This window comes from Mus caroli, unplaced genomic scaffold (assembly GCF_978045245.1).
Source record: "Mus caroli unplaced genomic scaffold, Mus_caroli_1 scaffold_11, whole genome shotgun sequence".
NCBI classification, from domain to species: domain Eukaryota; kingdom Metazoa; phylum Chordata; class Mammalia; order Rodentia; family Muridae; genus Mus; species Mus caroli.
In genome coordinates this window covers 46,867,265-46,889,811 of record NW_028227266.1, presented here as the reverse complement: position 1 = coordinate 46,889,811, position 22,547 = coordinate 46,867,265, and the positions used below count along the sequence as shown (strand labels likewise).

Genomic DNA, 22,547 nt, shown 5'->3' with positions numbered 1-22,547 from the left:
CCACAGAACCATAGCACAGACAAGCCTGCAGGCAGGGAGAGGGAAGAACACACGAAGTTGATGGTGCTGAGGGAACATTTTTCTTAAGTGTGTGTGATAGCTAGTCTTATGTCCACTTGACACACACACTACATCAATCTAAGAGGAAGGAAGTTCAGTTGGGACAATGCCTCCCTCCATAACACCCAGCTGTTAGTGAGCAATGGGGGAGGCCCAGGCCACCATGAGTGGGGCCATCTCTGGGCTGGTGGACTGGGTTCTATAAGAAAGCAGGCTGAGCAAGCCATGCAGAGCAAGCCAGTAAGCAGCACCATAGTCTCTGCCTCAGTTCCTGCCTCCAGGTTCCAAGGCCTGTTTAGGTTCCTGTCCTGACTTTCATCTATAATGAACAGTGATATCAAAGTGTGAGCCAAACCATTTTCTTCCTGTGTTGGTTTGAAAAGGAATGGCCCCCAAAGACTCATGTATTTTAATGCTAGGCCATAGGGAAAGGCACTAACAGGAAGTGTTGCCTTTTTGGAGTGGGTGTGGCCTTGTTGGAGGAAGTATCAGTGTGGAGGCAGGGTCTGAGGTCATATATGCTCAAGCTAAAGCCCAGCGTGGCAGTCTCCCTCTGCTGCCTGCAGTTCAAGATGTAGAACTTTCAGCTAGCTACCTTTCCAGCACCATGTCTACCTTCGTGCCACCATGCTTCCTCTATGATGATTCCAGGCTAAACCTCTGAACTGTGAGCCAGCCTCAATGAAATGTTTCCCTTTATGAGAGTGGCCGTGAGCATGGTGTCTCTGCACAGAAATGAAACCCTAACCCAGACACTCCCCAACTTGCTTTTTGGTCATGTGTTTTACTGTAACAATAGAAGCCCTAACTAAGGGGCTGGTGAGATGGCTCAGTGGGTAAGAGCACCCGACTGCTCTTCTGAAGGTCCGAAGTTCAAATCCCAGCAACCACATGGTGGCTCACAACCACCCATAATGAGATCTGACTCCCTCTTCTGGAGTGTCTGAAGACAGCTACAGTGTACTTATATATAATAAAAATAAATAAATCTTAAAAAAAAAAACAAAAAACCCTAACTAAGATAAGTTGTACCAGGAGTAGGGGAGTGCTGTGGCAGACCAGATTCTGTTGTTTGGGGAGGACTGTGGAAGGGCTTTGGAACTTTGGGCTAGAAGAGCCACTGAGTGTTGGGAGTTCAGATGGACTGTTCTCTAGGAGCTTGGAAGAATGCTGAGAGCAGTCTGGACAATGGAGGCCAGACTCATGACTTTTCAGAGGGAAGCAAAGGCTCTCCTGGGCTTTTGTGGGAAGATTCTGTGGTTCTGGCTAGCTGGGGCTGAAGAACAGCTGTGATTGACAAGGTATCAGTACTACTAAAGAGAAACCTCTGCTTGGCCAGGACAAGTGATGCTGGTCAGCTGGAGCTGTGAAATTAGTGCTGATTTGGACCTCATGCTGGCAGCCAGACTTGGTACCATGGATGGGTAACCTAGGCGGTAGTGGTTTTGAAGGCATGACAGGGTCACAGACAGCGGCTTGGCATATGAGAAGCCAGCAGAGGCAACTGAAGAGGATGCAGCCTCGGTAGCAGTAGAAGCCCCAGAACTGAAGGGGTCATGGAAAAAAGGTAAGATGGAAAAAAGGTCAGGCTTTGCACCATAAAGAGAGTGTAGGAGAAGCTTTTGGTGAAAGTGCAGCCAGCTGCAGTAGACAGACCCCAGCATTTGAGATACCAGTACTACAGAGCAACCACAATTGCTCATAACTGCTGAACCATCTCTCCAGCTCCAGGAAATATTTAATAGCCACTTCTCTCAAATGAAACCCATCCACTTGCCTGGCTTTACTTAGAACCTGAAAGTATTCTTTTCAGAACTAGAAATACATTCAGTTTATGCGTATGTAGTGTTGTATACAAGGATGTAAACATAGGTATTTTGAACTTAGCACATCTACAGCCTATTGGCAATTTCTACCACAAATTATCCCTCCCGTGTCAAACGGCAGTGAGCTACCTGTTCACTCCTCGAGACCTTCGAGTCCTATAGATTTCACAGTCCTCCTCCCCCAAGAGTGTTTTCACAGGACTGGGAATGTGGCTCCGTGATAGCATGTTCAGAGTAGATGAATATATGTGTGTGTGTGTACATATTTATATGTAATTCATGCATATAGCTATAGCATGGTGGGACACGCCTAAAAGCCTAGCACTTGGGAGGTACAAGCAAAAGGGTCACGAATTTGAGGCCAGTCTAGGCTACATAATGAAAAAGAGTATTTTTACAGTCCTCTTTCCAGGATGCCCATCTGCCATGCCTCTACTCCAGACTACCCTGAATGGTATTCATTAACTGCTGACCCTGAACACTTAATGTATTTATATTTTAGTATTGTGCAGTTTAGACATCACAAATTCTCAGTCCAAGCATACCAAAGTAACTACAACACAACAACACTACAACAAAGATTACCTACCCAGTTTCACCCAATTGATTCAACATATACTTCACATGTTTCATTTTAGCAAACTATGAAATTATATCCAGGGCTGGTGAGATGGCTCAGTGGTTAAGAGCACCGACTGCTCTTCTGAAGGTCCTGAGTTCAAATCCCAGCAACCACATGGTGGCTCATAACAAGATCTGACGCCCTATTCTGGAGTGTCTGAAGACAGCTACAGTGTACTCACATATAATAAAATAAAATAAATCTTTAAAAAGTAAAAAAAAAAAAAAAAAAAAAAGAAATTATATCCAGGAGAAAACAGTTGTCTCTTAAAAACACCATACCTGAATAACAGCACTGAACCAACATGTGTTGCCAACATTTTTCAGCCCAACCGGCCAACCATCCACTCTCCTCCAGTTATTGGGATTGTGGTTTTCTCCCCAAACTTCACAGCGTTTTCTCTTTGAGCGTTTAGTTTCTGCAGAGTTAGCCTCATGCGCTCTGTAGCATACCAACACCACATATCAAAAGAAAAAGGAAAAAAAAAAAGCCAGTTAAAGAATGATTTACTATACAGACCATGCTGGTATTTTGAACAGATGATTCTAATATCAGGATAGCCACCCACTGGACAATCAAGTGTCTATAGAATAGCTCTTCAGTTGTAAATAAGTGAAAAGCGAGGTTTAATTACTAATTTAAGCCCTTCCACCAGAAACTATTACTAGTAAGACCCATAGTAAAAATGAGTTGAGGTTCCAGGCTATTCATTCCTACCACATTAAAGGTTTACACTCAACCATGATACCCTATTGAAGAGCTTGTACTTATCAGGTACGTAGGCTCATTATTGGTTTTCCTTAGTAACTGGGAACACACTTTGTAAACTTCTACTCAAAAACTACAGACCGGGTTAAGAGCCTCCATGTCTGTCCCTCTTCAGAGTGAACCCAGAGCCAGAGTGTCGGCACACACCTGGGATCCCAACACTCTCGAGGGTGAGGGAGACGGGTCACAGATTTCAGGCCACTCTGAGACACCCCCCACCCCCAAAAAAATAGAAAAAAGAAAAAAAAAGAGGGACGGGGAGGAGAAAGGGAACTGAATAAGCTAAGATTGCTCCTTAAAGAAACTATCTTGGAGCAATGAAGAAACCTGAGTAGCTTTCCCATAATACAATATGACAAAGCAACCATGAGGAACAAAGATCACAGATTAAAGCAACAACCTATTAAGATCTCTGTTGTCAGCCTGAATGTTAGGAGACTCCAGGAGACTCAAGGCAATGGCTGCCTGCAGGTCATCTTTGTTGTCGTGAGTGAGGTCTATCACTTCTGTGAGGAAGCAGAGATTCGCTCATTAGTTCATGTCAGGAAGTAACAAAGGCAAAGCACTTCCAACCACATGCAGCCCTAACTCTCACCAGCGGTTCCTCAGCACACATCTTGTAACTGTCTCAAAGGCAAATGAACAATACAGCTGTACTGCAATCCCATTCCAACAGTTCCCAAGTAAGTGACTAAAACAATTCACCAGGGCTGGGGTATGATCAGTGCACAGAACACTTGCTGCTTAAGCATAAAGACCTGAGTTCAGGTTCCATCATCCATGTAAAAAAGGCAGGCACGGTAATTACATGCCTATATTCTCAGTTCTGGGGGAGAACGAAGAGTTCATGAACTTGGTAGTCTGGCTGCTTAGCCAACTAGTCAGCCCCAGGTTCAGTGAGCAGCCCTGTCTCAAAAAAAAAAGGTAGAGGGGCTGGAGAGATAACTCAGCAATTAACAGCACCTACCTGGTGGCTCACAACCAGTCATAACTCAAGCCTCTTTTGGCCTCTGAGGAGCACTAGGCAGTACTCAATGCACTGACATACACATATGCAAAATACTTATATACATAAAAATAACCAGAACTTTAAAAATAAATGAGATAGAAAAAACAAACAAAACAAAGCTCTGACCTACATGAATGCAATAAATAAAATATGTTAATATCCCACAAAATCAAAAATATATTTCATACCTGTAGGCTAACCGCCTTTACTTTACCATCCTAGCATCAGAGAGTCAACCATACACATAGTGTTCTATGATGAATGGAGGGCTAGCTTTATAAAGTTGGCTTATGACCTAGTACAGACATACAAAACCTAGTCAAGAAGAAAAAAACATTTAAAGCCAGCCTGGGCTGAAGTAAGGAGAAAGAAGGAATGAAAGAAATCATTTAAAAATTTGATCCCCAGGCTAGAAAGATAGCTCAGCAGTTAAAGAGTACTGACTGCTCTTCTGAAGGTCCTGAGTTCAGCTTCCCAGCAACCACATGGTGGCTCACAACCACCTGTAATGAGATCTGATGCCCTCTTCTGGAGTGTCTGAAGACAACTACAAAGTACTCACATATAATAAATAAATAAATCTTTAAAAAAAAAAAAAAAAAGCTTGACCCCAGGCCTGGCTCCCAGCAATGGCTCAGTGACCCCTCAGAAAGGGCTGATGTGATGAATGAGCGGCCAGTCGCTGTCTTCTGCCTGTTCAGAGAAGACAAGGACGGGAGACCTACTTGCTAAGAGATCTTTGCTGGTAGCACTCTCTTCTACTTCAGATGGTTCTGCAGCAGTTGTGTCGTGACTGGGCTCCTTAACTCTTTGGTCTGTGAGAAGGCTGACAGCCTGGGTGATGTCACCATTACTGGCCTACGAGAAAGAAAAGAAAAAATAACAAACACATTTCTAAAGTAAAGCAGGCAGAGTTAACCGTGTGCAGTAGTTTGGGTGCTGTTCTTTTACTACCATGGTGACGGCGGGAGTCGACCAAGCCTAATCAGAGGTCTGAGGCAGAGAGCAGACAGTCTAGTGAAGGCAGGGAGCCTGGTGCACCTGGAGATGGAGCAAGCCAGGTGACAGGAAGAGACTCTGAACTGCAACATGAAAAGCAAGTCACAGCCTGGCTGGACAGTTCAGTCATCGCAGGAGTCTAACTTCACAGAACAGTTAGGGCACAGCGCATCACTCCAGGGAACTGGCAGCTAACACGGGTGATAAGTGCACTCACCCAGACAGTGAAGTCATGAGCAGTCACCATGTTTTACAGGGTGACATAGCGGTTTTGAACTCTTACAACAATGCCTTTTTCCCAATCACAGGATCACGTTTTATCTATACTGCCTATCCTGCTGGCTATTTTGAAGCTAGGTGTGCTACTATTTCCTTGGGTAACATTCAGAATGTATCCTTTCAAAATATAACCAACAATGCTTAAGAATATCACGTGTTAAGAGCAGACAAGTTTCCTCCTGGAGTTATTTTTGGTTTGTTGGTCCCACTCAGGATCCATATGGATACAATGCACATGGATGCTGGGACTCCTAAAAGCCCACTGTCCATTCCCACCATCTACTTCCAAGTTTCTATGCTGAAGAAACTGACCACCTGACCTGTAGTGGGTTCCTGTTCCTATGCTTGCACCTGGTATAGGAAGAGCGTCTGCTGACACACCTGACATGTGGGAACCTGCTTCAGCGTCTGTCAGCTAAGCTGGGTCTGGAAACCAACCTTTAATGCTTCATGAAGGAAGGAAGGATCCTGGATGCCTGTGATTTCTCGCAGCTGATTTAACAGCATCTGGCAGCTCTGTTTTTGAGAGACAAAATCAGATAGGTGTCAGAAAGCATTCCTGGGTACCTTCTGGACAGAGAGGCCCAAACCTAGCACTTTTCACTTTATAAAGTGCTGCCAAGCTCCATGCAGCAAGTTGCTGATGGTCAGAGACATTGCAAAATGCCCGGTCTATCATTAGGTCTCCGGATATACTTTGAGCAGTTACAAGAGATATATATGACTCAACAGAAAACTCCAAATATCCAGGACACTTGTAACCCGTCAGCCTTAACGTATGCTTAAGGAGCCTTGGACTTTTCTTTCTCGGAACAGTGCATCAGGTCATATAAGGAGTGCAGGGAAATCTACATGAATGTGAGGATGAGCTATTTTAAGCTTTACTGTCCATGCCATTTGTGTGTGTGTGTCATTTTTCACTGACAACAAGCTTCTAACCATGAAATGGCTGGTACTAGTAACCTTAAAAGAAAGCTAGCACTTTCTCAACTATCAAATAAGACATAAAGTTCTGGAAGAACGAGCTGCAGGTGCTCCATTCATCGGAACCACAGAGAGGCCTAACTAACTACACAGCTCATCTTAAGAACCCTTCTCAGCCTACGTGCTCACCCTACCATCCTGGTGGGCAGCCAGAGCTGATATAAAACACCCCTGGACACGGAAAGCTCAACTCAAACAACCGGCTGGCCGTTTAGTAAGTTAAGTATGGAAAAGAAAGCGGTAAATCATGAGCAGCGATCTAATTTACACCATAGCTAAGGTTGTGCCAGGATTAAGTCCTGACTTCACCATTAAGTTCAATTAGTAATGTCTCAGAGAGTCAGCTTCATTTACTGCCAGCTGTAACCGAAACAGTATCCTAAGGTCTTCAACAGCTGAGGGCCCCGCTGGCAACACTTAAGTACCACAACTAGAAATAACCGACTGAACAGCCCTCCCAGGCCTGGAAAAGGGATCAGAGACTTTTTCTTGTCACAACCTCTCCAGTCAGAAGATAGAAATGGAATCTTCCCGCTGAGACAGCAGTCTTGGACATTATGGGTCTTGACAAAGCCACCACCAGAGCTGGGCAGGGAAGGAAGGGGCTATCAGGCTGAGATTCTACTTTGGCAAAAACTGGAAATATAAGCAGGTTTTTAAATTTTTTTTTCTTTAAGGTACTAATTTTCTTCCAAATGAATTCTAATCCCATTTGATTTCACCATGTAAAGGTGTGTGAATCTATGAATCTGGAGCCTACAAAATTTTTTGGAAAGTCAAAATCAACATACTTGAAAAATCGTGGGAGAGAGGGAGGGGAAATAAGGAGGACTAAGAAGAACCACATCTTCGTCTGGAATTGCTCTGAATGTCACAAGTCACTCCAATGCAGAGACAGTAAGAGCTCCAGCACGAAATAAGTGCTAACACACACACCCTACTTCTGGCTCTGTGCTGTTCTGAAAGCTCTATAAGTATTAACTAACTGATGCTGGCTTAGCGCATTCAAACCTCATAGCAAACCTACGACCACAGAGAAGTAACTTAGAATTACGCTGGGGTGGGTGGGCTGACTGCCACCATCTCTAAAGAGACAATGAAACAGAAGCAAATACCCTCTTAATGTAAACCAATGCAAACATATTATTTATTTATTTATTTATTTATTTGGCTGTATTTTGACCTGGAACTTTGCACAATACTAAACTTCTCTTTTAAAAATGTGCCAGCCTTTATACTATCAGAACTTGATATACTCAGTGGTACAATGTGCTCTAAACAAGCTAGTATTGGCAAGTCGGAGAGTAACAACTGTGGCATTCTACCAGTCAAGGCAAGCATCATATAGTGTTAATTTTTTTTTTGATTTTTAATATTTTTATTACATATTTTCCTCAATTACATTTCCAATGCTATCCCAAAAGTCCCCCATAGAGCCCCCCACTTCCCTACCCACCCATTCCCATTCTTTTGGCCCTGGCATTCCCCTATATTGGGGCATATAAAGTTTGCAAGTCCAATGGGCCTCTCTTTCCATTGATGGCCGACTAGGCCATCTTTCGATACATATGCAGCTAGTGACAAGAGCTCCGGGGTTCTGGTTAGTACATCATGTTGTTCCAACAATAGGGTTGCAGATCCCTTTAGCTCCTTGGGTACTTTCTCTAGCTTCTCCATTGGGAGCCCTGTGATACATCCAATAGCTGACTGTGAACATCCACTCCTGTGTTTGCTAGGCCCCGGCATCGTCTCACAAGATAGTGTTAATTTTTAAAAGTGTACTTTATTGTATAGGTGTTTTGCCTACATGTGTATATGCTCATGCCTGGTGCCTGGAGAGGTCAGAAAAAGGACTGGACCCCCTGGAACTGGAGTTACAGTGTGAGCTACTATGAGGGTGCTGGGAATTGAACCTGGGTCCTCTGGAAGAGAAGCCAACGTTCTTAAGCATGGAGTCATTTTCCAGTCCTTAACTGTTAGGTGTGATGGTTCATACCTGGCACCCCAGCACCTGAGAGACAGAGGCAGGATTTTACAAGTTGGGAGACAGAGGCAAGATTTTACAAGGAAGCAAAGCCTGTCTCAAAAAAACCAAACAAGAATTACAAAAGTTTATTTTTACAATGGCCAATCAAAGTCATCACGCACCCACAGTGTCCCCAGTTCATGCTCTGACACCTCACAGAAGTAGATTTTAAGACTAACCCACTCTAACTACACTACTCCACAGAAAATACACTCTAGTGCAAACAAGACAAAGCCCGTGCTCTGTTCTGATGAAGTCAAAAGGTGGCAAGCACAGACAGGTTTGCATTTTCTTGACTAAGTTCATACTGTTTTCAGAGGCTTTTAAAGAAAACAGACCCGCCCATCTAGAGGAAGGCTGGCTGCACACCTCAGCTCCAGTGGCCTGAGAGCCAACCAGACCTCACTAGGACAGATTTCTCTTATTCTTAACATTTTTTCATACAATATATTTTGGTCCTATTCTTTGCCCTCCCTAATCCTCACTTTACCACTGCCCATCTAACTTCATATTCTCCTCCCTCTTCCCCTCCCAAAAACAAAAAAAACACCAAACCATAACAAAAACAAGCACACACTGAAACCAACAAAGAAATAAATGTGGAGTCCGGGGGGTTGTGTTGGTGAACTGCTCAGTAATGGGGCCTGCCCTGGAGTGTGACTGATACACCCACGGTCACTAGAGAAAACTGAACTTTCTCTCCCAGGCAGGTATTGCAAATGTCTTCTTGGTTAGGGATGGTCCTTTGTGCTCATGTCTCCTTCTCCAAACTGGGAAAGAAACTGTAGCCAGTAACAGACCAATACCAGTTGCGCAGTAAAGGCAACTCAGCCTTAAGCAAGATCCTGTGAAGAGTGGGCGCTGTCTCCACACACCAATGTTGGACCTATGTGCTGGGAGTCAGAGTGTGGACATATAATGAGAGGTATGAACGGGGTGGGGTGTCTAAAAAAGAACTCATGGCTTTTCTGAGACTGACAGACCCTCTGGGGATTGAGCCACTACCTTTTTTCCTCCTTTTATAATTCTTTGCTATCTAGCTGTTTTCAGAGAGCTGGGGTATCATTTATCATGCAGATGGGAACATAATGCATTAGAGGTTGCCTGTTGGTCATTCTGGCAGTCTTTTTAGGGCCAACTAGTTTGGAGCAGCCCACCCTGGCCACTGAGATCCAGTGTGCAAACTTAAGTAAGAGCGAGCGACTAACAGAAGTGTAGCTAGGACAGCAGGCATGTTGGAGCAAGCCAGTAACTTGCTCTCAGGAAGATCACTGAGGATTTGGGACTAGCCTGAGCTACACAGTGAGTCACAGACCAGCCTGAGTTATAGAATGAGTTCTAGGCCAACCACATAGAGACTTAGTCTTAAAAAGTGAACACGGGAAGAGCTCACGGTCCTCCCAGAGGCCCTATGGGCAGATAATGGTTGCTGGGAGAGGAAGACAGTTCTTCAGTTGTGCAGTCACTCAGAAACTGTTCTTAGACCTGTAAATAACCTCTCACCCATGCTCCAGAAACTGTAATTAAAGCCACGGGGTCCCCAAAGACATCAAAGTAGGAAGAGTCGCTGTCAAGAGAAAGGGGTCATCAGGACAAGGAAGATAAAGGATCAAATACATACAAATATGAAGGTCACAATGAAACCCACTGTATACAATTAATACATAATGGAGAAGTTGGGGCAGGCGACAAAACTGAGCAGCTAAGAGCACTGGCCGCTCTTCCAGAGGATGTGAGATTCAATCCCTAGTACCCATCTGGCCTCCAAAGTCACTGTACACACATGGTGCACAAATATACACGCAGGCAAAAGAGCTACTCACATAAAATTTTAAAATGGTGCGTAGGTATACATATGTGTAAATACTACTTGAGGCTGAGGCAAGAGGGTCAGGCACTCAAGACCAGCCAGGCTACATTCAAAGCCAACCTGGGCTTAAGAAACTGTCTTTAAAAAACGATATGAAAATTTCGGCTGGGCAGTGGTCATACATGCCTTTAAACCCAGAACTCAGGCAGTGACAGGTGGATCTCTGAGTTTGAGGACAGCCTAGTCTACCCAGTGAGTTCCAGGGCAGTGACACACTGACATAGTGACAAGACCCTGTCTTGGGGGCAAAAAATGAGGGAGGGAGGGGGGAGACAGATGGGAAAAAGAGAGAACGAATATTTCAGCTAGGTCACACAGAGATAATAAAATCAAAATGGAATGAAAATACCCATTGGGGTAATTATCTAGCTTGTATAAAGAAAAGAAGAAAAGGAGGGTAGGAGGGAGGGGCTGGAGCGATGACTCAGTGGTTAAAAGCTTGCTCTTCCAGAGGTCCTGAGTTCAACTGCCAGCAACCACATGGTGGCTCACAGCCACCTATAATGAAATCTGGTGCCCTCTTCTGGCCTGCAGGAATACATGAAGACAGAGCACTGCATGCATGCATACATACATACATATGTAATTTAGGAAAGGAAAGGAAAGGAAAGGAAAGGAAAGGAAAGGAAAGGAAAGGAAAGGAAAGGAAAGGAAAGGAAAGGAAAGGAAAGGAAAGGAGCCAAAAATGTCAACTGGTCAAAGCATCTGCATTCCAAGTCTGGTGACCTGAATTTGGTCCAAGACCTTAACAGCTGGAAAGAACTTCCTCCACAAAGCTGTCCTCTCATCTCCACACAGATGGGGACACATACCATCACACTTGTATCACCCACCCCCAATAAGTTAAAATTTAAAGCATTTATAATTAGGGAGTTAATAATAATTTAGCTTACAGCCCCAAACAAAAAGAATTTATTACTTAATAAACATAGGGGCTGGAGAGATGGTTCAGAGGTTAAGAGCACTGACTGCTCTTCTGAAGATCCTGAGTTCAATTCCCAGCAACTACACGGTGGCTCACAGACCATCTGTAATGATATCTGACAGACACCCTCTTCTGGTGTGTCTGAAGACAGCTATAGTGTACTTAGATATAATAAATAAATAAATCTTTAAAAATATATATATATGGCTCACTTTCCTCCCCCCGCCCCTACAACCCAGAAGAAAGGAGTCCCAAAAGTATTAGATCACACACAAAAAGGAACTGCTCCTTTACCCCATCGCCACACCTAGAGGCTACCTCTGTTCATCTCACCAGAACAGGTTACCAGGAGTATTTCTCAGACTACATATGATTTCCTTCCTATGCATTGCTTTAGAAGACCTAAGAGAATGCTTCTTCTTTCAGTACACACCCAACTAAAATATAAGAAAAGAGACCACAAAGCCAGCAGCCATGTGGAACACGCCTACAAAACCTAAGAAAAACAGTACCCAACAGTGTAGTATGTGGGCAAGATAACAGGAAGCTGGGCCATCAGGTTCATGTGCCCAGTTTTAGAAATTCAGGCACAGGGCTGGTGAGATGGCTCAGCTGGTAAGAGCACCCGACTGTTCTTCTGAAGGTCCTGAGTTCAAGTCCCAGCAACCACATGGTGGCTCACAACCATCCATATTGAGATCTGACTCCCTCTTCTGGTATGTTTGAAGACAGCTGCAGTATACTTACATATAATAAATAAATAAATAAATCTTAAAAAAAAAATTCAGGCACAGTAAAAAGTCATTGTCAAGCGTGTCTTGCTCGGGCACCCGGTTACTGAGGTCAGGATGAATTCAGATAGAATGTGAGAAGGCCAGCGGCTCTGCCGCAAATGGGGGCACTGTGTGTACAGAAGTGTCTTTATTTGTGGAGGTAGGACAAGCTGTGCAAGCTGGTTCTCTTCCTCCTCTGTGTGGGTCCCAGGGATAACACTCAGGTCAGGTTGTTAGGTATGGCAGCAAGCACCTGGCATCTGCTATGCCATCCTACTGGCTCAGAAAACGTATTTACAATTTTTAATATTTTGATTATTTCCTATTTTTACGTGTGTTGGCTGCACGTATGTCTATGCACCATATGCATGCAGTACCCACAGAGGGCAGAAGAAGGCATAAGATCTGGGAGAACCGGAGTTGTAAACTGTCTTGTGAGTGCTGGGAATTGAGCAGTGAATGCTGTTAACCAAAGCATCTCTCCAGCCCTTGGGAAAGGTTATCTATTTATTTGTTTTTAGCACATGTTAACAATTATTTCAAAATGGGGTGAGGGAAAGCATTTCAGCTGAGTGACAGGGCTTTTGGGCAAAGCAGTGGTGAGGAGAGGAGGGGGCAGGGTGCTGGCAGGAAGCAGGGAGGTAGAGCACACCTTGGCACCTCAGACAACAGGAATAAAGCTTCAGTCAGGTATTCTCAGAGGGATGTGGAAGTGTGTGCAACTGACTCCACTAAGCTGTCCTCTGACCTTCCCATATGCACGGTGGCACGCAAGTCCTCCGCTACACACACACACACACACACACCCTGTACGTGCACACTGCACACACACACACACACACACCAACAGTAACAGGAAAAACTAAAGGGAGAGCATGACCAAGGAAAGACATCAACATGTCCACCTTGGGCTTCCATGTGCAGACGCACAAATACCTGCCCACGTACCAGACACCACTGCCCACTATGAACAGTCACAAAATGCTAAATCCTGTACAATCCATGGACACGAAATACTCAAACTAGATAAATCTAGAGACAGAAAGGAGCTGCCAGAGACAGGGAATGACATCATAATGGATATGAAATTTTCTTTTAGGGTGATCAAAACTTGGAGACCTAAAAAAACAAACAGCAAAGACAGTCCTGCTCTGGGGCACAGGGTGGCTGGCGCTCCTGCCAGAATGCTGGGATGATGGGTGCACACCACCATTGCCCAGGAGACTCAAATTTACATCACATCTGAAAGTCAAGCAGCATGCTGCTGGAACCACTCCTGAAGACCTTTAGGCTGGCTTGACTAGAAAAAGTCAGTTCACACCGAGGCAGACTCACATCTCACCTATCACAACCTTCCCAAGCATCACGTTTTTGTGCCTGGAAAATGAGATTCATAGCATCCACAGGATGTCAATAAAGAACCATCTCAGTGTCCAAGTAAAGTCTGTTCCTGTTTGTAGAAAACCACTGCCACCCTAGAGAAAAGACCGTCCAGTCTCAGCACGACCATTTCCTAGTTGTGCCACTCTGAAGACCCTACATTCCAGATTTACGAAATCTGACTTGAGAGGTGTGAAGCAGGTTCAGGTGCCTTCCAGTCAAGTGGGCATCAGGAAGTTTGGGTTTAGGAAGGCTCATGATACAATGGTAGAAGTGCTTTGACATCAGAGCTAGGTAACTCAGAACTCAAGCCAGACTGTATCAGTCCACTGCAGTGTGTATGTAAAGGAATCTGCTTAAGATTTCACAGGTTCAGGCTGGAGAAATGGCTTAAGGGTGGGGAGCATATGTTGCTCCTGCAGAGGACCCACATTCCATTCCCAGCACCCGCATCAGATAGGTCACAACTGCCTGGGACTCCAGCTTCAGGGAGCCAACCTCTCTCACCTCTTTGGGCACATATACATACATACATACATACATACATACATACATACATATAAATAATAAAAAAATTAAAAAATTATTTTAAAACATTTTAAATGTTTTTCCATAGGCTGCTGAGATGGCTCCCCAGGTAAAAAAGAGCTTGCTGCCAAGCCGGATGACCTAAGTTCCACCCTTAGAATGCATATGGCAGAAGAAACACAACTCCTTGCAAGTTGTCCTCTGACAACCCCCCCCCCCCCCCCAGCACATGTGCCCTCTGACTCTCTACTAAATTGTGTGTGTAAGATAAGTCTTTTTGGCAAGCCTCAACACCAGGCACCAGCAGATGCTGACTCGGTAAAACCATGTCAGCCAGAGCTGGCTGGTCAGGCTCTCTGTAAGCCACTGGCCAATCAGCTCAGGACTTGCTGGAGCCCAGACCACATGGCCATGGCCACCTTAAGGTGAGAGCTTTGCAGAAACTGCACTTAACACCTGCATCCCTGAGATCTAGAAACCCACCTGCCTCATTCCCTCAGCTGAGGTGATCCTGGTCAGGGCTGTGGTTTCAAGGTCTCTATATTAGCTTTTTCTTTTCTCTTCTCTTCTTTTTGTTTTTAAGACAAGGTCTCACTGTAAAGTCCTGGCTATCCTGGAACTTTTGGAGCTCCACCTACCTCCGCCTCCCGAGTACTTGGATTGTGGTCATGCACCATCAACACCCAGCTCTTCTTTTTTCCCAACTCTTTTTTTTTTTTTTTGGGGGGGGGGGGTCCAAGACAGGGTTTCTCTGTAGCCCTGGCTGTCCTGGAACTCACTTTGTAGTCCAGGCTGACCTGGAATTCAGAAATCCGCCTGCCTCTGCCTGGGATTAAAGGCGTGCGCCCGGCTTTTTCCAACTCTTAAACACACAGTCATGAGGGGGGCGGGGGACTCTTGCTTTTTTGAAACAGGGCCTCACTTTGTCACCAATACCAAACTTATAGCAATTCTCATGCCTCCACAAAGCTGTTTTAGAAAAGGTCAAAGGGGGCTGGTGAGATGGCTCAGTGGGTAAGAGCACCCGACTGCTCTTCCGAAGGTCCAGAGTTCAAATCCCAGCAACCACATGGTGGCTCACAACCATCCGCAACGAGATCTGGCGCCCTCTTCTGGAGTGTTAACAGCTACAGTGTACTTACATATAATAAATAAATCTTAAAAAAAAAAAAAAAAAAAGAAAAGGTCAAAGGCACTCTGGCAAAAATAGTCAACAGGTTTAAAACTCTGAGACTTTCCCTTAAGGAATGTGGCAAGCACCATGGTGGCACAGTATTTTCTCAGTGTGACCTGGGGAAGTGGCCTGATGACAGGAAGTGAGCAGACTGAGCCTATTTTCTAGAAAAGGACAAAGGTGTAAGATGCATGGTGTGGCTTGGAAGCTGAGCCTATCTGTTGAGCTAAAAGCTCTTTTAAGAGCTGCAAGCCTTGAGCTAAGAGAGGAGGGGAGGCCAGGTCTTCTAGTTCGAACCCAGCTGGTTTTGTTATGAAGATGATAGAAGACAATAAAATCCGGAGGTTCTATTCACTTAGAAAAGGAAGAAAATAGGTGGATCTGGAAACCAAGAGAACCACATCTGGGGCGGGGACAGCAGAAAATGCTGTTGACAAAAGTTTTGGAGGGTTTGTTGTTCTCGGGATTAAGGGCTCCTATTCACAGCAGAAAGGGAATTCTATCCTTAAGCTTCTAAAAGGCTAATATGCAAATGAGTCCCCCAGGGATGGAAGCAAAAGGCAGAATTGGGGCTGAGGATGTGGCTCAGTAGGTAGACTGGTGGCCTGGCTTGAAGCCTTGGGTTTAATCTCTACCTGCAATCCAAGCATTCTGGAGGAGACAGGAGGTTTGCTGTGAGCTTGAAGGTCACCTGACCTATATAATATGTTCCAGGCAGACCTGAGCTAAGAGTGAACTGAAGCCCTTTTTAAAAAAATGTACTTATTTGTATTTATGTACACTGGTGTTTTGCCTGAGTGTATGTCTGTGTGAGGGTATTGGATCACCTTGAACTGCAGTTAGGCAGGTGTGAGCTGCCATGTGGGTGCTGAGAATTGAACCTGGGTCCTCTGGAAGAGCAACCAGTGCTCTTAAGTCTTTGAACCTTCTCTCCAGCCCCCAAGCAGACTTTGATTTAGTAGGTCTAAGGTGGGGGCCCAAGTGCCCCTTCCCTTGAAACACACTTGATCCCGCGTTATCAGCACTCCATCCTAGTGTTCAACAGAGACCACTGAGCAGGGGCTGGGCACCAGGACTGGCCATAGCCAGCTCACACACCAACTTCCTATGTCTAAATTCCTGGTGAGCAGAAGTGGCTGATCACCCTTGGCATCGGGAAGACAGAAACTGTGTGGGGTTAGGCTAAAGGAGCGCAAATGGCTTCGATGAGGGCTTCTTTACTTGTACCCACACTGTGCACATAACAGACCAGATATTACTACTCTTGGGAGGTTAAACTCTACCAGGTGAGATGCTGAATCCTCTACATGCCAGCAGCACTCTTCCCCACAGTCACAATGGAAAACCTCCCCAGGGGCCGCAGAGATGGCTCAGTGGGTCAGGGGACTTGCTACTCTTGCAGAACACCCACAAGGCAGCTAAAAACTATCTACAACTCCAATGCCAGAGGATGTAATGCCCTTTCCCAGCTTCTGTGGGCATTCCGTGCACAAGGAACACAGATATCCATACAAGCAAACCCCCATACATAAGGTCAAAATAAACTAATTAAAAAGAAGAGTCCCAGGACATTGTATAATGTCTTCTGGAGTGCAAATTCTCCCTGCTGAGAGAGGTTGGCCTCTCAGAAACAAGCAGGATTAAACAAGGCATAATTTTTCCATGGAAATAAGATGAGATGCTAGAGAACCAGGTGGACAAAACCTCAAATAGCTCTTGAACAAGGGCAAGCTCTGACAATTAGGGAAGACTGTAAACACTGAGACCAAGCAGTCACCTGCTGCAGAGCCTGAGCACCGCAAGAACTCACACTGTGGAGAGAACCAACTCCGACAAGATGTCTTCTGACTTCCACGTGGGTGCCCATGTTCCTCCCTGCCCTCCCCTCACAAAACTAATGTAAAAAACTATATTAATCTTTTCAAAGTTTAAACCACTAGAAGAGTTCTAGAAAAGACTTTAAGCGAATGGGACCCAAGTGTGGTGGTGCACACCTGCAATCCAAGTGCTTGGGAGGCAGAGGCAAGAAGATCAGTCCCATGTCACCTTCAGCATCCTCAACCACAGGGTTCAAGGCCAGCCTGAGCTATCTGAGAGCTCATCTTAAACAAACAAAACAAGAACAAAAAATGAAAGAGTAAGAGAGAGGGGGAGGAGAGGAGGAAGGAAGCCAAGTAGGGCTCTGTGCTGGGGCACACCTGTAATAATACCTCTGGGAGGTAGAGGTAGGAAGGTTCAAAAACTGTAGTAAGACCCTGTTTCAAAACAAACAAATGAACGAACAAACCAAACCCCACATAACAGCCACAGGAGGGGACAGAGCTCAGAGGTGAGGGGCTTCCCTAGCCAGCTGGAAGCCCGGGGGTTTGGTCCCAGCACGACACAAATACACAAAATAAACATACTCACTTTGACTCAAGCATGGGGGCACACTCCTGTGCAGCACTTGGGAGGCAGGTACAAGCAGATCTCTGTGAGTTCAAGGCCTTTCTGGCTTACATAGTAAGTTCCAGGCCAGTCAGGGCTACTTTATGAGAATACCTCAAACAAAAGCCTCAGTTTGAAGTAAATCTGCCCTGACAGAAAACATCCTGTTGCTGGAAAGTAAAGACACACAAGAAAATCCCAGCACTCAAGAAACTGAGTGAGGCAGGAGAACTGTTCCAAGCTCAAGGCTGGCCTGGTCTGTACAGAAAGACCCTATCTGAGAAAGACCTAACTCTGGAAGCCATCAAGTCTAAGAACTTGAGAGCTGGGCATCAGTGGTGCTCGCTCATCTTGAGTGCCAGCACTTGGGAAGCAGAGGCGGATGCACCTCTGTTCTACAGAGCTAGTTCTAGGAAGCTCAAGGCTACACACAAAAACCCTGCCTCAAAAAGAGAAGCAAACAAAACAAAAGGCTGGGTATGGTGGCACATAACCTTTAAACCCAGTGGGAGAAGACAGGGATCTCAGAGAATATGATGCCAGCCTAGTCTATTACAAGGTTCAAGGCCAGCAAGAGGTATACAGTGAGACCCCAGGCCTCTCTCAAAAAAGAAAAGGGCTGGGAGGACAGGCATGGTGGCACAGTTAAGAAAGCAGTAATTCAGAAGAGGAGACAGAAGATCAGAGTCCGCTGCAGAGTCTGAGCACCCGACAAGTTCACATAGCCTGAGCTACATAAAAACCGGCCATCTCCACAAAATGGAAGTGAGGGCCAGAGAGAGCTGGCTTGGCAGTTAAGAGCACTTGCAGATGAGGAACTGGGTTCAGATCTTAACACCTACAACACCAAGAGCTCACAGGTGTAGGTGAGCTATACCCAGGTTCTAGATCTAATGACCTCTCCAGGCACAGCGCGCGCGCACACACAGGCACTGTGCACATAAACACACGAAGGCACACACACAAATAAAAGTAAACAAATTTAAAGGGGAGTGTGAGATGGCTTATCACTATAAAAGCACTTGCCCCACAAGCATAAGGACCTGAGTTTGATTCCCAAGAACCCACATAAAAGCTAGACACACAACAGCAATGTCATCCAAGCACTCCTGCTACAGAGGAGTGGGAGGCAGAGAATCCCTAGAAGTGCCAGGGCCAGCTAGCCTGCCACATGCAGGGGACGCTGTCTCTAACAAGGTGGAAAGTGATGTCTAACAAGCCAAGGCTGTGCCTAACAGCCTTGGGAGGAGGAACCTGGGTAAGACGACCAAGTTTGTAATCCCAGCACTCAGGAGCACAGCCTGGGTTACAGGGAGACCATGTGTCTGTTAGTTATTACTTCTAGTGTTGGCATTATTTAATTATCTTTGATTATAATAAGATACTGTAGCCCAAGCCTATATACAGCAGTTAGAAAACAGACACAGGAGCCTCAAGGGTCAAGGTCATCCTCCCCTACAAAGCTGAAGGTCAGTCTGGGCTACAAGAAAACCTGTCTCAAAAACACACACAAAAAGTCATTTTGATGAAACAGAATGCACCGGGCCACCTGATAAGAAATTATCTGTTGCCGGGCGTGGTGGCGCACGCCTTTAGTCCCAGCACTCGGGAGGCAGAGGCAGGCGGATTTCTGAGTTCAAGGCCAGCCTGGTCTACAAAGTGAGTGCCAGGACAGCCAGGGCTACACAGAGAAACCCTGTCTCGAAAAACCAAAAAAAAAAAAAAAAAAAAAAAAAAGAAATTATCTGTTAACGCGCTCAAAATACAGCACGTGTGCACAGTAACTGTGGCTCAAAGAGCAGGAGAGTTGGGAAGCCTGATTACAACTTTCTAACACTCCAAAAAAAAAAAAAAAAAAAAAAATTCACAACCTGACAGGAGTTGAGTACACCTGGGAGACTAAGGTAGGATGATTAATTCCCAAGTTCCAGGCCCAAACCAAACCAAAAACCACAAAGATACCTCGAAGGAAAATCAGAACCAAGCGAAACAGCCAGCACAACAAAGCTCAGAGGAAGCAGCACTTGCCTAGAAGCACTTGCCCTGGGTTCCAAGTGGGAGAGCGGGGGAGGGGGTGGTGTGTCCTGAATCCTCCCCAACCGAGTCAAGGGCATCGGGTTCCAAAGAAGCAAACTGACTTCAAGCTGTTTCTCCTACTCCAACAGAAAACTTCCCAGCCGGTTTTTACCTAAGGTGAGAACTGATTAAAACACAGGAAAGTGTCCTTAACTCACCAGTCTGGGGGATTCAAAGATAACCAAGTGTCGGCTTGGGTTCCAGAGCCCTCACTGAAATCCTGGAGAGCCTATACATAGTTTTGTCTGTCCTTTGTACAAATGACCAACTGGGGAAGGGAAAACGTGGCAAGTTTTAAATAGCTCCTGAGTGTCGGGGGAGGATAGCTCCTCTCAACTATATTAGACATCTTTTAAGGGAAGGGAGAATGCCTTGTGAAGTCAAAAGAAAGAATCCGTCCTACACGGAGCTTATCAAGAGGAAGAAGTTATTAATACTCTCATGAAATGTCAAAGTTATGCAGCACCCACACCTTCAAGGTAACCCATGCCTCAAGCATTTTATCCTGACCTGAGAAAAAAGGGCAACCGGCTATCAAGCCTTCAAAGCTTATCATCTGTCAGCCTGGGGCAAAATCTCTGGGAATACTAACTAGTAAATGTCATCACTCTGCAGGTCGCCCGCCCGGAATCAGGCTACTGCAGCTAGCCACAGCCTGGGAGTGCCAAACCTTCCCAAAATAGCTCTGACTTTATACACAATGCTCAAACACCTTACATACAAACCCTCAAATAGAGAGTGCTCAACTACCGGTCACTACTCAGCAGCCTGTGACAGAGGTAAATGAAAATACCACTGATCGAAAGGCATGTGGTCTTAAATGACGGGCCCAGAACAAATTTAAATATGACTTGCTCTCCCTCAAAATAGTATCAATATGACTGTCTCAAAACCAAATCTCACCACCTGTTTATAAGTCACTGTCCCCAACACAAGTAGACTTGTGGGGAGGAAAACACAGAAAAATACAGACCCAATGTCCAAAAGACACTGTTGAGTAATAAACAATTTTTATCTGATCTCCAAAAAAAAAAATCCACCTATTTTCATTTTGCAGCCCAAGACTCTTTTTCTACATGAATTTTAAAGAGCCTGCTATGTTTTAAACTTGTAGTCTGGGGGTGTAGTACTTGATTATCTCATGTGATAGGCCCTAGGCTTGATCCTCAGCACCTCAAATTATTAAAATTTAACTACAGAAGACATTAATTATAGAATTTAATTATAGAGTTTTTCTTAGCAGTATCTCAAATTTTTATTCTAAATATTTTATAAATTTTCTCGACTGCAAACTCGGTATTTGAATCCTTGGTATAGGTTTTCCATTTTGTCATTTTAAAAGTGCAGTTCTTGAGGGACGAGGATGTTGTGTTACGTTATAACATTCCAAAGTAAAACTGGATGACAGTCTCAAATTGCCCACTTCCCAAGTTTCTTTAAAAGACATTATAAGCCTTTTGATTTTTTTTCCAAATCAGTGTTACTAAAGGCCCACCATCTAAGCCCTAAGAGACTTGTAATATTTTTCAACCTTTTTATATTACTAGGAACATAGTAAAGTGCCTTCTATTCATTGTGCTTTTCTCTCCCCTCCTTCAAAACCTACAGTGATCAATGAGATAATTCGGGAAGCTGATTTGTTTCCGAGGGAAAAAAGATAGAACTGAATGAAAAGCGGGGCGGGAAAAGGGAGGAGTGGGGCTCCGGGTCTTTTTTGCACTTTGTTGATAAACGCCGGCTTTAAGTGAGATAACTTAAGTCTGCTTAAGCCTCGGAGAGAAGCCACTGCCATAAAACTGATTTGAGAGTCAGAACAAGGCACCGTGGCCGTGCTTTTGGGAAGTTTTTAGCTGCTGGTTCAGGCCCGGTGCACACTTCGGGGTGACCCCGCTGCCTATTCTCACGTGCAACCCCTCCCGTTAGGGTCCCTAGCACCGGGTCCCACACTCAATCCCGCTCGGAACCTGAGCTGGCGCATACACCCAGGCAACCCCACACAGGCTGGCGGCCCCAGCCTCGCCAAGTCCCGGGAAGACCGGGTTGCTCTCTCCCTAGCCCGCAGGCCCCGGCCTCTGTCGGCCCTCGCCCGCTTGGCCCGCCGCGCCCCTCTCGGCCGGAACCCGGGCCCCGCTACCCTCACCCGCCGCTCACCGAGCCATGGCCGTCCGCCGCCCCCGCCGAGTCGTCCTGCTGCAGCTCCGCAGTCATGGCCGTGGTGTCCCTCCGCGTGTAGCCCCACTCTCGTTGTCGCCTTCGCCGCGGTCGCCAACGCCACTACCACCGCCCCCGAAGCCCGGGAGCACCGGGAGGCACCGCCCACACCTCCCGCCCCCGCCCGCGGCGCGCGATGGAAGCCCCGCCCACGCCAGCCCGCTCCCAACACTCCCCACCCACAGCACGCGGCAGAGGCTCCTCCCACGGCGTTCGCTGAATGCCCCACCCCCGCCAGCCGACTCCCACCCATCTTGCGGCTTGCGCCGGAGACCCCGCCTACATGCCCCACCCACACAACCGAGGTACCCCCCTCCCAAGGCTCCGCCCACGCCAACTTAGAGCCCCGGTGGCCCCGCCCATACACTGTGCTCACGCCCGCAGCGTGCGCCAGAGGCGTCACCCACGCGCCCGCCCCTGGTTTGCGTGAGCCGGAGGCGGGGCGTCTTCGCGTGCTCCGGCCCACGTGACCGCAGCCGGGCACAGACTAAGGGGTCAGCGTCGCCTTGCCAGCTGTTGCTATTTCCGCCTTAGGTGCCCAGGAAGTGGGCGGTGAGGCCTCTGGGTTTCCAAGACTCCTTTTTCTCTCCATCCTGCGCTTGCTGAGCCT

At 46.1% G+C, this 22,547-nt stretch overlaps 1 protein-coding gene across 9 annotated transcripts in view; it reads right to left on the bottom strand.

The window, feature by feature from the left end:
* The window catches only part of Usp28 (ubiquitin specific peptidase 28), a 58,349-nt gene extending 36,320 nt beyond the window's left edge, over nucleotides 1–22,029 (bottom strand). For all 9 annotated transcript variants that reach the window (XM_029481581.1, XM_029481583.1, XM_021172213.2 and 6 more), the window contains exons 1-5: nucleotides 21,878–22,029; nucleotides 6,002–6,079; nucleotides 5,011–5,143; nucleotides 3,677–3,782; nucleotides 2,790–2,949 (exon numbers count right to left, since the gene is read on the bottom strand). In XM_029481581.1, the coding sequence (XP_029337441.1) occupies nucleotides 2,790–2,949; nucleotides 3,677–3,782; nucleotides 5,011–5,143; nucleotides 6,002–6,079; nucleotides 21,878–21,934 (534 nt within the window). In that variant the 5' untranslated portion in view covers nucleotides 21,935–22,029. The remainder of the gene's footprint in view (nucleotides 1–2,789; nucleotides 2,950–3,676; nucleotides 3,783–5,010; nucleotides 5,144–6,001; nucleotides 6,080–21,877) is intronic.
* Nucleotides 22,030–22,547: the final 518 nt, after the last annotated feature.